General features: G+C 34.4%; 1 protein-coding gene across 16 annotated transcripts in view; it reads right to left on the reverse strand.

The window, feature by feature from the left end:
• Trdn (triadin) overlaps positions 1-18,701 on the reverse strand; it is a 369,239-nt gene that overhangs the window by 78,292 nt on the left and 272,246 nt on the right. For all 16 annotated transcript variants that reach the window (XM_087911137.1, XM_087911136.1, XM_087911148.1 and 13 more), the window contains one exon: positions 13,561-13,611. In XM_087911137.1, coding sequence (XP_087767263.1) covers positions 13,561-13,611 — 51 coding nt within the window. The remainder of the gene's footprint in view (positions 1-13,560; positions 13,612-18,701) is intronic.

Here is an 18,701-nt window from a genome sequence, read left to right on the forward strand (position 1 = left end):
ATTACTTCTCACACAGTGCTTTGCATAAAATATGAATCATTAAACATTTGTTAAATAAATGACTAGTTATATAATTCCAAATGCTGTCATTTTAGGAAAATATTGGGCCACTTTACAGATGACAACACTGAGGCTTAATGATATAATATCCGTTTTGCTGAATAAACAGAACAACTCATGTTCAATTGTTGAATTTTTCTACAATTCTGAAACAATTCATTTCTCTAACATTATTGCTATAAAAGGAATTACAAGTTTTAAATCATGACACACACAAATACTGTATAACAATGTGTCCTTTGTGTAGGCAAAATATATTATTTAGATTATATACCTTAGAAAAACTACCAGCAGTCATCAACATTGAAAGTGCATAACCTCAGATAAGTCACTGAGGCATCTATGTTTTTGGGTCAATCTTTAAATCACAAATTGTTTTAATTAGTTTCTTAAATTGACTTGACAAAAAATAACGATTCTAGGCAAGTGTTATCTATCTCATATATGCCAGAGGTAATAGTATCTTGGGATACTATAATGGTATTTTTTCTATTAAAACAACAGATAATAAATCTATTCATACAAAGGAATATTAGCTGTTGACATGTGTTCCACATATTAAACTTTTGTCTGTGACTTTGGGGAAACATGGTAGCTGAATACATAGGTCTAGAGTGTCTCTGAAGATGAGTTCTGAGTCTACTGAGATAACTGTGAGACCTGGGCAAGGCACCCTCACTACTCCCATTTTTATATTAATAAAAACAGGATTTCTGAGAAAATTCAATTGAATATTACACATGATGTATTTAGGAGATCCTAGGTACTAAGCATTCAGTGTGTATTAGCCACTTTACTAATATTTACTTCTCTGCACTCTGACATTAATCATAAGTATTTAAATTTATTTTAAAATAAATCAGTGACATTTTAGTTTCAGTTATATTCATAAGTATGCTAGAACATGGTTTTTATATCATTTGAGTAATAATTTACATTTAGTTGAAATTATGCTACTCTACTACTAATGCATATGTTCAAGTCCCATATTCTCTCTCTCTCTCTCTCTCTCTCTCTCTCTCTCTCTCTCTCTCTCTCTCACACACACACACACACACAAAGACAGAGAGAGACTTTACACACATGCATCTTCTCTGTCTCTCCTTGCCTGTGTTATGTCTCATACATAGCTTTCAAGCCATTAGGTCAACAAGGAAAAACAAGGAAAATTCTTTATACCCTCAGATAGGAACAACTGTAAAATGGCTGTGTGTAACTGAGGTGTTCGCTATGCTATGCTGAAACTCTAATTCTGCAGTTGATGCTCAGACGAGTTTGCTGAGTAGACACTGAAAACACATAATAGGCTGGAAGGCTTTGTGTCCATTCAGTTCAGCATAAAGGCATACATCATCCCTGTCTCACTCAGTCAACATTTTATCTCCAGGATCCTCCATCACTTCTATATGCCAAATAGAGTGTACCACACTTCCCATAGTGTCACCCTGCCTTTATCTGTTTCTTCTTTTATGCCGAGTTACATAAATCTCATTAGTATTTCTTTCCCTGAAGCTTCCAAATGTGAAGTGTGTGCATTTAAATAGGGAAGATATCATTGGGGTGGCTGCACACAATGCAGGTCATAAAAAGCTCTCCAATAAGAACAAGTCCTTGTGTTGTTATTTAAAGATGGCAAGGTAACTCTGGCGTAGTCCAACTAATGATCCAATAACCTTTAAGGGGATTCAGAAATTGTATAACACTCATTTGCTAGAATGGCAAACAGATATACCTTGTAGGTTGTTTTGTTTTTAAAAAACAAAGTACCTAAACAAACTTTACTTGTCTTCTTAGGGTAACAGTTTGAATCTTTTAAACATAAATAGGAATAACAACCAAGTTAAGATTTCTGGTATAAGTATGGATAACCTTATATCTGGCTCATAGCTGTAAAAATAGTAGATAACTCCATATAAAAGTAATTCCTTAAAGAAAGTCAAAATAAGTACTCAAACTAAAAGGATTGATATGATTTTTAAAAAATACTCCAATTTTGTTAGCTTCTCTTACTCTGGTCAAATCTGTGTGTATATAAACTTGGCAATTTAGAGGGCTGACAATATACTCTGTAAAGGTAAAATGCCTTGCCTTTCCATTTTCAGTTATGATCCATTTTTTTCTATGAATACTTTGTGTGATACAATGCTCACATTGAAATGACAGTTTTAAATTTTCTTCACTGTTGTGGATATGTGAACTCTGTTATTTGATCTTAATTTTCTTTCTTGCTATTCGTTGCTAATGAACCAATGCTGGTATTTAGAGGACTTTAATTTCTAGAAATTATTTCAATGCCTTTCTTCATGTGAATCACAAGTGACTATAGCCAAGAATCTTTGATGCCCTTATTTTTGCTATAATTTAACAAGGTGTGATGTCTTATGAAAGTCTTAGGTGTCTAGCTCTTTTATTTATAATTGTTGTGCATATTGTTTACTGGAATTTTATTTTATGAAAGTGTCCTTTCCATATTGTATGTTATTGACCAAGATGACTGTCATGGTGTTTCTTTTGATCAAATATTTAATGTGTTTCTTCTTTAAAAAGGCCCTGATCTCCCTTTTCTTACAGAATATGCTTTAGAAACTTTAAAATGTGAACTTCTCCCTTCCTCTTAACAATTTAGATACATCCCCCAGCCTTGTGTCAGTTTTGCAACTAGGGTATAACTCTCAAGTCATCTTTTCCCTAAATAATACAAAGAAAACTAGGGCTTCCCTTCAAGTAGGCATATAAGCAATAAGTACGGATGAGGAAGCACATTGTCAATTAACCACATTGTTATGCCACCTCCTGAAATCAGTGCTAGCACGTCTCAGCCCGTGCTTGACAATCCCTGGCTTTGGGTTTCAGTAAAGATGAACTCAATTTCTCCTTTTTAAGGCACAAATTCTTCTTACATTTTGCCTTCATACTGAATCAAGACACCCTGGCAGATTAGAGTCTGGTGCAGATTTTCATTGACATCATGATTCTCTCAGATCAACTTCAGTACATTTCTCCTTTATTTTCTCAACTGAAGCAATTTGCCTCACACAGAAAAAGCTATCTGGAAAACCATTTTGTGTCGCTTTGAGGATAATGACTTCTTATTTATTCAAATTATCTATGTTTTAGTAAATCTTTGTTATTCATTTTGAGGGCAATTTCTTTTTCATTCAAATTACCTATGTTTTTAGTAAATTTTTGTTATTTACACCGATCTTTCAAACTGCTTTCTTTATCTAAATGTTAAATATATTTACATAAATTTTTGTAATCTATTCACCCATAATTTAAAACCTTCTGCTTCCTCTGCAATCCCTGTCTGTCCCCTTCTTTTTCTCTATATCTCTGTCGGTTTTTTCTACTCTGTGGTCAGTTTTACCAAAGATTTTCCACTTCACTAATCCTTCAAGAATATTGTTACCAACAGATGTTCATCAATATCATGGATTGACATTGCCACTTGCCACACATGTCCTCCTTTTTATTCTTCTTCAGGATGCCTGGGGCAAAAATGAATTGATAATGAAATTTTTGCATATATGTAAATTGGAAATTGTGATTTCTAAAGAAAAATAATACCCTAAAATTTGCAGCAAAATGGATGGGGTTGAAATGAGTTATATTATGTGAGGTCACTCACTCTCAAAAATAAAAAGAGCCATACTCTCTCCCATTTGCATAATCTAGATTATATTATGCATGTATTCATGGAAACAAATGAATATGTGGGTACAGCATAAAATGTAGAGAAGAGAGTAAGAATGACTAACTTTCAGGAATTGACAGAGGGTCACAGACAGAACACATTATGAAGGAGGCTAAGTAGCTAATTGTTTTACTAGTTTTAAACTCTGCCATGTACTTTTCATTTTTGATGATGGAGATATATACATAAAAATATATTCACTGATGAAAGTAAAAATCCAGTGCTAATCTCCACAGTTTCCAATCTGAATGTCTATTCTAACTATATGAAAGATCATTGAGCTATATAGTCTTTTGATTGGTTAATTTTGGTTTATTATGTGCAATACTTTTTATATTTTAGTATAAAGTTTGAAATTCTTGAAGAATATTCCCCACTCACATGTATTTTGTCTATCATTTGTGATGAAGGTCAAATCATTCAACACTATTGCGATTTTGAAAAGGATTGATTTCTCTGGGAAAAACTGACTTAAAAATTAAACAGATTTTTATATAAGCACGGGTGTAATCTAAGTACACACACATGACCATGTTATAAACACATACAGGTGTGTGAGTAATTATTTAGGCTTGTTTCAGGAACTGTATCTTGATACACATAATTATGTACTTCTCTAATTCTCCTGTAGTCATCATCAAGTCAATGAAGAAACAAATATATGATAGAAAACACAAAATCTCCAAGACAGTTCATTTCTCCTTCTTAATTGCACTGGAATTACACATATCAGGAGTCCAAGACCTCTCCAGCAACATGGATTGACATTTCCACCTACCACACACACCTTCATGTTCCTACCTCTTGTTTCCTGGTTTCCCTTGCTTTCATTTGCTTTTATTTCAATGTAGTTTTATGCCTCTGTCTGTAGTTTCAGAGTAATACTTGGCCTCAATCCACTGCTTTCTTCAGTGATGGCAGAATATCCCGTGAATTTAGTAGAGCTTTTCCTGTCCAGATTATTCTCCCTGAAGGTAACTTTTCCCAGGCCCCAGGTGGGACACTTAGTCTATTTCATCCATTTTCCTGCATCTATTTATATGCCGAAATGGAGAAAAATACTGGCAGCAATTGTTTTCAGTTTCTTTTTTTTTTAGGTGCATATAGAGTGAGGTTGGAGAAGCTCACTTCTAATTTGATCAATTTTAAAAATTATTGCTACCATACCATTTATTCACATAGCCAACAATGATCTAAGTACAGAGGAACACAACATCTGGCAAGAATATGCTTAAGTAGGCATAATTTCAAGTCAGGGAAGTCAGGAAACGCACTAGTGGCCTTCCCCAGCACAGGCAGCCACACAAGTTCCATCTATTTCTCTATCTTACAGTGTTTTTTCTATTTTCGTCCATATTTATGTGTTCTTCCTGGTTGCAAATGATCATGTCTTTTTATATTTACCTGTCTCTAATTTTGTCTTTCATCTTGTCAACTAAGGAAGAGTTTTAGAAGTTTGTATATATTTTCATTTCCTTAGAAAACTGCTCTTCAAAAAGACAGAATCCACATCTTTAGTGCATAATTATTGAATCAGAATTTCCAGTTGAGGCCTAATTCCACAGGAAATATTAGTTATAACAGTTCATATCTAGGTTAAGTGCATAAATTAGAATCTATTTTTTTATTCAAGATGACAAAACTATAGTTATATAAAATTTACAAAGTTACTATACAATAAATTAACCGTGCTTGCTGTGTGTGAAAACTGTTTAGCAGAAATCTGAAAACAAAACAAAAACAAACAAAACAAACAGCCTTTTAAGGAATTTTTGTTTAGTAAAGGAGCTACAAAACAAACAGCCTTTTAAGGAATTTTTGTTTAGTAAAGGAGCTGGGAATAAACATCGTGACTTTTTTTTCTTCAAGACAGGGTTTCTCTGTATCTTGTTGAAGCCTGTCTGGAATTCACTCTGCAGACCGGGTTGACTTCATACTCATAGGGACCCACCTTTCTCTGCCTCCCAAGTGCTAAGATTGCTAAGATTAAAGGTGTGTGTCATCACTGCATGGCAATATTTCCTTTAATATTGATTCTTCTTATTGTAGACTTATTCACACGTTACTATTCTAATATTTGAGAGATGGCACTGACACCTTTAAGTATAGAACATCTAATGGGACACTTGTCAAAAGCAAAATTCAGAATCAGCTTATATATCATAACCACATTCATTGATAACACATTAGGCAATAAGTTTGACATTCAGTCACACAACTCTGAATGCCAGTTGGTTGAAAAGTAGAGAAAATTAAATGTATACATTTCCAAAACACTCTTATTTGTCTTAGTAAGTGTAGGCATCTTTGTCACTTAAAGTGGAAAATAAAAATTTCTAATTAAATATCTCAAGGTAATTTGTATTTAAAATAATTCTGGTGAGTTAATTTAATAATTTCTTTACAGACTCATGTTTTTAATTAAACATTATAAAGAAAATCATAAAATAAAATTACAACCGAGTGTTAATGAAATAAGAATTTGCCTTAAAAATGCATTTCTGATGACTAACTAAACTGCATAGGAGAAAGCTCTCTTCTTAATACTCATGTTTACACTCATAGTGAGAACAGATCCTAGCCTCAGAGAAGCCCCTCCTTAGAATAAACATGGATTATTGAATGAAGACTCATGACTGCACAAGATGAAAATTAAAAGCACCAATATTGGCTTAGCCGCAAATAAATAGCTTATATTACCTTCTAAGACTTAAGGGACATTACACAAGAGGAACTGAGTAGTGTGTGAGAGCTAGTGGTGGCGATAAGAAAAAAAAAACACTCCAGAGACTCACATAACTTTTTAAAGTCATTAGCTCACATCAACTGACGCTATCTGCACCAAGCCCACCCAATACTGGGCTTATCAATAACCATTCAAGAATGAGGACGAGATTCACAGCACATCACCTCCATCTCTACACTACTAGGTATAGAAAACTGTGGGAAATGAAACAATCACTGTGTGTAGTGACGGATGATATGAGACTCGACCGAAAGATTCTAGTGGATCGTTTCAAATCCACAGACCCACAGACTGCATTGGTTAATCTTAGTGGATCACACTGCAAAATGAGTAGACAAGAATGGGGGAGAGAGATTAGTGGGGTGCGTAAGAAGTTGACATGGGTGGGAAGGAGGTGGGATGGGATAGTGGCCAGTCTTTAAGGTACATTTATATGAAATTGTAAGGGCAAGCGTATGTGTCAGGTTTAAGATCAGAGAAGGAAGGTATTTGAAAGAGTACAAGAGGAAAATTCTTGAAAAGGTGTGAACAAAATAGGAATTGAACAAATAAAAAGATCCCCTAATAAAACAATAAAATGATGGGGCCAGCCAGATGGTTTAATGGGTAAGGGTGCTTCTTGACATGGCATTTGAGTTTACAAGTTACCTGACATTTGCATGGTAGAAGAGACCCACCCCTGCATGTGGTTCTTTGGCCTCCACGTGTTTGTGTGTGCACATATATATACACACACAAGCACACAAATAAATAATACATAAATAAATATTAGAGTTTCTGAAAATTGTCATACTCTGATTTTCCTCATTTTTAGCATATTAGTCTTATATTGACAAAGAAAATATAGCAGTATTATATGACAAATATACTTTATGGAAAAAATCCATTGCTATGTGAGTTTTATGCAGTGATCCAAAGTGATCATTAGTAATTTTATATTTATAAAAATTCAAAATGTTTATAAAATAAGAAATTATTTAGACAAATCTAGGATAGTTTCTTTACAAAAAAAAAATGTATCTTCTGTCTATCGAAACATATCTGCCCATTAGAAATCAAACCTGTTGGTGACCATGTCAGAGGAGCAGCAGGTGGCAATTAACATCAGTATGTAAGCCACCAGGAAGCAAGCTCTTTGAGAAATTTTCAGATAGGCAAGGCTCCAAGGGCTTTTAGTCCCAGAAAGTCTCCTGCTACTGCAGTGCCTTCAAAAGTTTCCTGCTGCCATTTTTCTCTAGTATCTGGTGGTGTGAATGGTCAGAGGGAGATTCCTCACTACCTTTAATGTAGTGTGATTATCTCACGGAAATATCCTATTCTACTGGGCATTTTTATCTGTAGATTATCATGAACATGATTTCTTCTTAAACTCTACTGTTTAACTGAAGCAATGTTTTTATAAAATAATAATGTTACTTTAAATATAATATAGATAGTTGAACGTTTTTAATAAATAAAATAAGGGATTATGATAGAGTTTAGTTTAGTGGAAAACTAATATAGGTAAAAGCAAGATATGGCATTGCTTCCACCTGATAAAACAGGGGCTGCAGAGGATGGAAAATTAGAACAAGGAAATATCACACAGCTAGTTTCTCTTGAAAGGTTGTATAAACTGAGATTTAGGTTAATGATTAAGAAAAATAACTGTGTCCCAGAAGTTAAGTTTTCTCAAGTTCTTTTAATTTTAATGTTGAGAGAGCAAACAGGAACAATGGTAGCCTGGCTACTGTTGACTGGTATACCTTTCTTGCTAGTGTATTCAATGTAGTCATTCACTTGAAAAAGATAATAATCACATTGTGATATTTGCATTTATTGAAAGATTTTGCTGGGGTATCTAAGCTGCGGGGGAAAAAATAAAGAGATCAGAGAAGAAAAACACCTGGAAAAATGTAGAAGAAAATATTTAGAAGGAAAGAGTTAGAAAGAAGACATTAAGAGAGACAGCAGGGATACACCTGGATAGAGGTAAGAAAAGAAATAAAGAATAGAAAAAAGGAGGGAGAGACCCTTATGTATGTGGTTTTCCCCTTTTCACCAGCCACAGAGAGTTAACTTTTACTCCTCTTGCCAGCATCAAAGAATTAAGTTTTACTCCCTCAGATAGAAAAGTCAAGTTGAGTAATTCATTCTCTCGCTTCATGGTGTCCCCCACAATCCCTGAGCTGCTGGAGACCAGTCCTCACAGCAACACTACAAACCCATCATGTATGAATTCTCCTAAAATCTGTGTCACAATATTGTGGAAGTATATCAACATAGTTTCTCTTCTTTCAGTCATTCATTAATATCAAAATAATGGAAAATTGTTAATGCTATCTTGACACCAAGAAATACTGAACAACCCTATGCTTGGTTCCATTTCTACAGTGTATTCATGGGTTTGTTAGAATATGTAAATATTACACAGTAATTAACATCTTTACTAGAGTTTTAGGGAACCAGTTCTGATGCATGATACACCACACATCAGCACTTACCTCACTTAAGCATGTAGTAACAGGAAGGCTGGAAGTGAAGCATTAAGAGTACAGTGCTCATTTTAAGAGACTATAGTTTAAAAACCATTTATGATGCAGCTTATGGCTTTCATAGTTTCTAGACTACTCCTACTTCTGGTTCACTTAAGCATTAAACAGGGTGAAAGGACTTTTTGTCTCTAAGCACCACTTGTGCTTGTAATACTTCAGGGTTCTATTTGATCTTAGAAAATAACAAACATTTGTGGAGAAATTTTGTGCCCTGTTTCCTTGGTGTCCTCCACCCCTTCTCTCTCTTACAGCCCTTATATCTTATCTGCATGGGTTCTTGGTCTTTTAGGAGTGGGATTTGATAGATGCATTCCATGTAGGACTGAGTATTCCAAGGTCTCTTATTCTGCACATTATCTATCTGTGGATCTCTGTACTTTCTCCCATGTGCTGGAGGAGGAAGTTTCTCTATTGATGGCTGAGTAAGGCACTAATCTATGAATATAGCAGAATGCCAATTAAGAGTGCATTTCTTTTAGGTACCTGGCCTATCTAGTCTCAGATTCTTGGATACTCAGTATCCAAGTATACTCAGTTTGGGAATTGGTTCCATTAAAGAGGTAGGTTTCCAACCCAGTCAGATTGGTTAGTAACTCCCACCAGCTTTATGCTGGCAGGAAGATTAACGTTGTAGATAGAAGCATTTATATATGGGTTGCTGTTTATTTTTCTTCTTTGGTAGTGTGTAGAATACCTTCTAAAACCAGGGACACTAGGCAGTAGGGTATTAGGTTCTATGTAGATGTCAACTTACCCTCTCCACGTTCAATGATTTGTGTAAGTATTGTCTACCTTACCATCCCTGATAATTTTTATTTGCATTAAGCACAAGATTGAGAAAGCTATGTTTATTCACTTAAAAGAACAGACATTTGAAAGGATAGGGACATATTTATTTGGTATTTTAAAACCCATAAACATAGCACCTAAACATTTCCCCAAAGGATTTACTTGACAATAAATAAGTTTGGGTTTCTTTTTGCGCTTTGCTTATTTATTTCTGATTTTTAAAGCAAAAAAAAAAACTTCAAGTAAAAACCTTGCATTATATAATACAGTATTTTAGTCTTCAATATGTAGTACAAAATAGAGATGAACAAACTATCTTTTATTCAGATGTCAGTGTGATCTATGAAGCAACAAAGGCCTAAAATGCAGCATAATGTTGAAGTAAAATACAAATGAAAACAAGCACTTTCTGTTGGAGGGAGATTGATTGTTGGTTCCTGGATATTCAGCCCTGAAATGATCACACAGAATCTATATTAATTAAATCACTGTTTGGCCCATTAGCTCTAGCTTCTTATTGGCTGACTCTTACATACAAATTTAACCCATTTCTATTAATCTGTGTATCGCCACATGATAATTAGTTAATAATGAAACTGTCTTGGGCCTATGCATGGAATAGAGGTAGGTGGGGAAAACTAAACAGAATGCTGGGAGAAAGGAGGCTGAGTCAGGAGAAGCCATGTAGCCCCCACCAGAGCCAGATAAAACTTTAGTCGGTAAGCCACAGTCACGTGGCAATACACATATTAATAGAAAAGGGTTAAATTATTATGTAAGAGAAGTCAATAAGAAGATAGAGATAATGGGCCAAGCAGTGATTTAATTAATATAGTTTCTGACTGATTATACTGAGGTTGAGCAACCATGAACCAACAAGCAGTCTCCCTCCAACAACATTCCTCCACAAACTTTAATCAACAGTGTTATTGCTTCATAAAATGGGCTGCAGACATGCTTTTGGAAAATGATGTGTACATCACTCTTGCTGCCCAAAAGAGTAATCACACAATGATGGCAAATCAATTTTTCTGTTTGTTTAAATTTTTACAACACTAAAGCTCACTAAATCTTTTGCACATAAAGAAATCTTGTATGCAATATAAAAGAGGAAAATATGAGACCTATCCTGCAAATCTGTTTATTCTTTCTACCTCGGGGTTTGTGGTTGGAATTCTTAGCATACAGTGGTAGCCCTGATCTGGGGAAATGTCCTGTACTCGTGGCATAGTGTAGACTATGCTGTTAAGGTGGCTAACAATATGCTAAGAATGAATGAAATAAGTCAGACACAGTAATAAAGATACCACACCTCACTGACACATACAATAATGATCAACAAGGATCTACAATTAGAGAGTAGAATAGATTCCAGATATTGTGGGAGAGGTATCAGGGGAGGAGGAGGAGGATAGCTAAGAAAAGGGTGAAAAGTCTCAGTTAGATTGGTGAAAATCAGAATCACAGTTCTACTGCACAGGGGAGTGATTGTGAAGAATGTTGGTGCATCTTTTAACGCAACATTTAAAAAATACAACATGGACTTTCAATGTTATTATGAGTGTAAATATGCAGCAATGAATTTGCTAATAATTCTGACCTAATATTCCTCCTGATAAACATGTATCAAAAATCACAATGTATTACTTCAAATGTATATAATGGTATTAAAAACAAATTTAAAGATTATCTTGTCCTTTAAAATTAAGAATTTCTTGAGGATACGTTAGACCTGTACACTATATATAGAAATTTTGAAAATGAACTTGGTGGCAATATTCCTATTGTTACTTACAATGCTACAAATAAGTGGTGTCAGCTTTTCATCTATCCAGAATGTAAAATTGATATCAAAAGCCACAGATGAAGAAACACATCACGTATACTCATTTTCTTTATCAAAGATAGGGAAAACTGCTGCTTTCAGAGCAAAGAGACTTTTCTATGAATGGTGAAATGACAGTGTGTCAGATTCTCAGTGTGGTACCCTGACGTCTTAAGTTCCAGGTTCAGGGTCTTCCTGGGAAAAGGTGGATGAATATATATGTTTATATGAAATTAAGTGGTAATAAAACATAATTGAGACAGAGATCAGCCAAGGATGACTACTGTCAGTGGAGAAAGAAGCAAGGTATACTACAAGTAAGCTAAGCAACAATCAGTATCACTAGCAGAGATTTCTTGTTTCTGGGTGCCAAGGAGACATAATCAGGACCCTTGCTTGTTTGTGTATTGAGATGTTAGGAGAAAGTTTAAGTCTTGAATACATCCTTCTAAAAGCCCAGCCAGAAACAAAGACATCAAGGTGTGCTGATCTTCCTATTCAAGAGTTCTCTGATCTTCCTTACATAAAGACACAGTCAATGATTTAAATACCTAGCTAATTCATGTGATGGTATCTCTTGAAAATATAGTCTCAAATGGTTTTCCTGTAAAAATGCTGCCATTTTGGAATATTACTGTGATTCAACATGGGTTTGGACTGTCCATGCAGCAGAGTCTAGTGTGACTGTAAATGCAGATATTCTCCTTCCTGCATAATAGAAATAACGTGTGAAACACACTGAGATAACGTAGGAGGCCTTTTCAAGTGAGATTACTCCATGTTTCTTCAGACAGACATGCACAGCAGGCTTCAAGGAGACACTCCAGGAAAAAAAAAAGCATCACAGAGGCTTTCAAAGTCCCAAATTTTATATGGGATATTACATTTTTTGATATGTTTTAGAGTGATAAATTATTCTAAGAAAAAAGAAAATTGAATATTTTTTCTCTGAGACAATATCTGATATATATTACAAAGGCATTTTGTGCTGTAATATGACCCACTTTAAAAACAAAGATGTTCACATTGCGTAATTCTAAATCAATAGCCATATACCATAAAATCATATATTTTTATATTTGTTCACATACTTAGATATTTATATTGTTTACAAATGAGTGTGAAGACATTTTGCAAAGAGTATGTAATTATAAAAAAGAGATGTCTTTGTAGATATTCTTTCATAATTGTATATTAATAAGAACATACAATACAAGAATCTATACAGTTAACTTGGTGCACTAATCAATACAGACATAGGTCTATGTATTTTATTTGCCAGGGTAAGTTTTTACAACTTCCCTTTCATTATAAATCGGGGTTTGGCACAGGTTATGTCTTCAACCAAAATATTAAATTTGATAGCTATATTACCTGAAGAGTTGACATTAGAGGTAATTGCCTATTTACTTTTTAAGCTCCATACATAGAACACAATAATTCATGAGCAAAACATTCTCATTGCACAGGTACCAAGTGAAACAAAAGTATCTCAAACTATTTTAGAAGTACTGTCTTTGTAGACTGTGAATTGCAAAATGTGTGCACTGAAACACATAAGCACATGTATGTGTGTGTGGAGAGAGGAAGGGAAGAGAAGGGGAGAGGGAGAATGTATGTATATTTTAGTAGAACGGGAAAAGTCAGAGGCTATAGAGGCAAGTGCTTCCTAATACTTTTATTTTCTTATCTATATTACTTTTCATTGTTAAGAAAACTCTGTCTTTTATTCTTGCCTCCCCCTCTTCCACTTCCTTATAAATGATAGTATGTTAAAAAAAAATATGGTGCTATAAACAACCTGTGTAATTATGGTTTGCACAACTGTCAAGATAATGCCCCAAAATCGCAAGGTTCTTGTTCGGATAATTTAACTTACAGCTATGCTATTATATTAAATGAACTCTATTACCTTTGTCTTTCAAAACTGAAGAACTCTTCCCAGATTTTTCTTTTTTCATTTCTAGAAGAGATCATGGGAAATAGATGTTAAAATAATAGATTTTTTTATCACAAGATTCTTTCTATGTTCTGTTTATAAGGGCTTCAAGAGTTGGAGGGCTTCCTCATTGATATTCAAGATCCATTTGTCTCTTGATCTATATTGTAAATTATATGAACCTAATAGGTCATATTTAGGAACACATATTTACATATAAAAAGATGTATGCATTCATTAACAATTAGCAAAAAGGAGGCCATGATTTTGAAAGGGAGAAGGAATGGGCACACAGGAGGATTGGGAGAAGGAAAGGATAGGGAAAAGATAATTAAATTATAACTCAAAAACAAAATAAAAATACTATGTGTGGTATTATAAGAAAACTAGAATCATATGCTAAGTATGCTGAGACAATATCAGGTTCTGTGTTGTCATAAAATCCTGTAGGGCATGAATGTTTTTTTAGTTCTGCTACCCCATGAACAGTTTAAATAACTTTCCCAAGCCTGTGAGTCAGGACAGCCACCATTTAAATTAGCATTTCTCTGGCTTAGCCTCAACATCAAAGACACTAAAAGCTTTAGGCAGAGTTTGAAAGATAAATGGAAATTAGACTAACAGAGATCAGACAGAATGGAAAGATAAACACATTTTAGAAGAATAGAGAATCCTAGACTGGACAGATCTATCACCATATTAGACATATGACGGCATAAGTTACTTGTACCCAACATAGTTCAGTAAAAGTGATATTCTGTGACTTGAAGGTCAACACTGAGAAGGCCATGAAGTTTCCACATTAAAAAATCTAGTGACACTAGCTCTGATAATTCCAGCTGAATTAAATTCAAGTTCCTACAACATTCTAGAAAGTGTAGGTAAAGATGGTCAGATACTGTTCTGACTTGAGCTCTTAGCCACCAGTTACCATCCATTGCCAATCAAAGAAGAGAAATCCCTGGCATATGCAGTAGCCAGAAATTTCACAAAACTTTAACTCAACCTGATACTTAATTGCAATTATGTTAGTTACCGAAGTGAAAATAATTTAGCTTATTCTTTCTGAATTCTAATTAAATTACAAGCAAACTTAAATCATCTATTATAACAATTAAATTGTGTTCTCCACACACAACTAGTGAATGAACAGGTAGTTACTTGAGAAAAAAATACTGCACCATGACTCTTTTCATACACAGTAAGGATTTACTAATCCTACCTTAAAATTTGAGAAAAGGGGAAGAGTCCTCACAAGTTTATTTTTAGCTGAGAAGAAATTTACTGGGCAGAAAGCACCATTTTCACTGTCTAATTGGAGGTAAATGCATGTTGTGTTTTTTAAAAATTGAGAGTAGTTCCTAGGTCAACAGAAGAATAATATTCCAGTAACTTAGATGCACAACACAGGAAGGAAAGCACATTAGAGACAGCTAACCTTTGAAATGTATTATGTTTCCCATGTTAGCCTGTAGCCATAAAACAGATAATCCAGAGGGCAAACACATAATTCAGGACCCCGAGGGGTGCGTCCACCCACTGTGACAGTGGGACTGATCTAATGGGAGCTCACCAAGGCCAGTTGGACTGGGACTGATGGAGCATGTGATCAAACCAGATGCCCTTAATGTGGCTGGCAATGAAGGCTGACTGAGAAGCCAAGGACAATGACACTGGGTTTTGATCCTACTGCATGGACTGACTTTGTGGGAGCCTGGTCTGTTTGGATGCTCACCTTCCTAGACCTGGATGGAGGGGAGAGGACCTTGGACTTCCCATGGGGCAGGGAACCCTGACTGCTCTTAGGACTGGAGAAGGAGGGGGAGGGAGAGGGGGAGAAGGAGTAGGAGGGAAATGGGAGGAGGGGAAGAGTTGGAAATTTTTAATAAATAAATAAATAAGAAACCATTAAATGCAAATTATATACAAGAATTATTATAAACAAGTCCATTGATAAAAGAAAATTGCTAATATTACCACTCTCGTATTATTTCTTTAAATATCAACTACCCCAAATTTCTATTCATTTTTCAAAGGTTTGCTTTACTTAGAGGACAAGCTGACTACACAAAAGTACAATAAAGTTGGGTAGTGGTAGCACATGCCTTTAATCCCAGCACTCGGGAGGCAGAGGCAGGCAGATCTCTGTGAATTCAAGCCTGGCCTACAAGAGTTAGTTCTGGACAGGCTCCAAAGCTACAGAGAAACCCTGTCTCGAAAAACCAAAGGGAAAACAGTACAGTGAAACAGAAGTTTCCTAATGATGCATGTGGATTTTTATCAAAAATCAAGTCTTAAGTTCTAACATTTTAGCTACATATTTCAGACATATTAATAGTCCATATTCTCATAAACATCCATATACTGTTAATAAGAAGAGTAATTTGAAATTTTATGTGTGATTGCTTTGTATTTAAAAGTAAAATATGGAGATTGTGGTTAAAGTAACTATACAGATCAAGATTTTAAAATGTACAGGATTAAGGATTATTCAGTTTGACCTAAAAATATTCAATATCAATGAATCTAGGGATGATTTATTGATTCTTAATGACTCAAAGAAGTTTCTTTGTCTTCTAAATCTATTCTGCAGAAGATGGAATGAAAGCATATACATAATATTTACTCTTATAAGAAATTAATAAAAGGCTTATGGAAGAAACCAAAGGCTGCAAACCATAAGGAATATCAGGAGAGAGCAAAGGAACATTAGCGTTCTCCTTGGCAAAATTACAATTTTTTTCAATTCCAAACAATAAGTGTCCAAGTGCTTTTAAAGGAAACAGCAAGAGTTAATCATTTCATTAATTCACTTCTCATTAGTCATTGCCCTAAATGAGCATCTTCAGAAAAAAGCATTATGTACTCATTCTCTGGTCTCTAAATAGTTTTTAAGTGTTTGTTTGAGAACCATTCAGCCAGAATTTTTTATTTGACCACATTCCCATCTTGTTTTTTTTCTTCATTGTTAGCCTTAGAACCCCCTTTGTATTTATTATAAATCTTTGTGTTTATAATAAAATAATGAATGTCTATCTCAAAATGACAAGTCAATCAATACTCCTAATAAAAGGTTTTTTTTTTTTTTTTTGACAAAGTGTTGTCAGTCCTTGAAGGCTGTGGTGATGTGTCTGTCAGGACACTGTGAACAGGGGAGATAATATCGACGTCTGAAATTTAAGTGGCATCATTGGATAGGAGAGACTTAGTGAATTATTAAATAGTCAACTGTGTAGCTAATAACAATCAGTCCAATCATGCAGCAAACAAACTTGAAAAACTTTCTTCAAGCACTGTGTATGTTCCAGAAATGCTGGGGTGTACTTGTACTTTAGAAATGCAACATAGACCATGGTCTAAGAGATCCAAACAATGTTTGATGTAGGGCTTATCTGAGTTGTGTATTACCACCACAGATGAGAAAAGGGTCTTCAAGGTCTCCTCAGGGTTCCAGTTCATTTGAAAAGCTCTTTCTTCAGTGAGATAGAATTCTTAAAATTGTCTTGGATCAGAGACCCCCTCCTGAAGTCATTTAGGTACACATATTTTTTGACTAAATTCTAAACTGTAGCTAATTACCTGGCTTGGCACTTTTCTGCTTGGCTGCAGAGTAGAATGGTCTTCACACATACTCAATCTAGTGGTCATCACACCTTAACTAAAATGCCTCCTGAAATCTAGGAATGCATGTGAGTGCATTTTAGTTTTCTTCTGCCTAGTTCTTGCAGAAATATAAGTAATGTCTAACTGTATACAAATAAAATAAGGACTTCTATTGTGTAAGGTTTTATATTGCATTATTTTAACTTCTGTTTCAATATTTAGAGAATTATTTTCATTACAAAACATAATTTTTTTAAAAAAAACTTTATTAATTTTCTTTTTATAATCATACTCAGCTTCCAAAATTAAGTCTCCTTGCTGATAAATAATATAAGCCACAGTGTTCTCGGCATTTCCTGAATCTTAAACTAAAGCTTTTTTCCATGGTTACATACATTGACATAACATCTTTTTCACTTCATATGTATGTATAGTGAATTGAATAATATTAATATGATAGCTGAAGCTAAGAGATCATGTTACAGAAGCTTGTCCAAGATTACACCTAATTAAAACAATAACAACCTGGTTCTGCTCCATAGCCAATCATTAACTACATAGTTTGCTGTATCAGTGGTCAGTTTTTTAGTTCATTGTGTTTTCTAGACATTAACCCATAGCCATTTGTATTGCTGACAAAGACTTGTTTCCCATTCTGTAGGCTAATTCTTCAAATAATTGATAGTGATATTTTGCTGTTCAGAGGCCCTTGTAGTTTCTTGAGATTCTGTTTGTCAATTATTGGTCTTATTCCCTTTGCTTCAGAAGTCCTCTTCAGAAAGACAGTACCTCTTCATACCATTTGAAATGTGCTACCAACTTTTGCTTCTAAAAGATTCAGGTGTCGGGTCTTATGTTGACTCCTTAAATCTTCTGGGTTTGAGTTTTATGTTTAGGGTGAGATATAAGAATTTAGTTTTGTTTTCGCAATTATAGCTATCTTTTCTCCATATCATGATTTGTTAAAGATGCTGTCTTCCTTCCAATGTGCATTTTTTCCTCTTTGATAATAATCAGGCAGTTTTAGTAATGTGAACTTACACCTGGATCCTCAATTTTACTGTCGTAATCATTGTGTCTAATTTTTATTCAAGTATATTGAAGTCTTATCCTTGTATCCTTGGAGTGTAACCTTAAATAAGGGAAGGTGATACCTCAAGCAGAGATATTATTGTTCAAGATTGTTTAGATTATCTGAAAATTATTGTGTTTCCACTGAATTTTGAGATTGACTTTTCAATTTTTTGATGAACTGAGTTCATAAGAATTGCACTGAATTTGTGTATTGATTTTAGTAGGTTAACCATTTTCACAATGTTAATCCTATCAATCCACAATCAGAGAAGCTCTGTTCATCTTATTTTATTTCAGCTTCTTCCTTCAGTGTTTCAAGGTTTTCATCATTACAGGTCTTTTATTTCTTTGCTTATATTTATTTTGAAAGCTCTTTTTTTTCCTTAGAGATTTTTATGAATGGGATGACATTCCTGATTTCTCATTTAGTATGTCTT

This window comes from Myodes glareolus, chromosome 1 (assembly GCF_982192425.1).
Source record: "Myodes glareolus chromosome 1, mMyoGla1.1, whole genome shotgun sequence".
In the NCBI taxonomy this organism is placed as follows: domain Eukaryota; kingdom Metazoa; phylum Chordata; class Mammalia; order Rodentia; family Cricetidae; genus Myodes; species Myodes glareolus.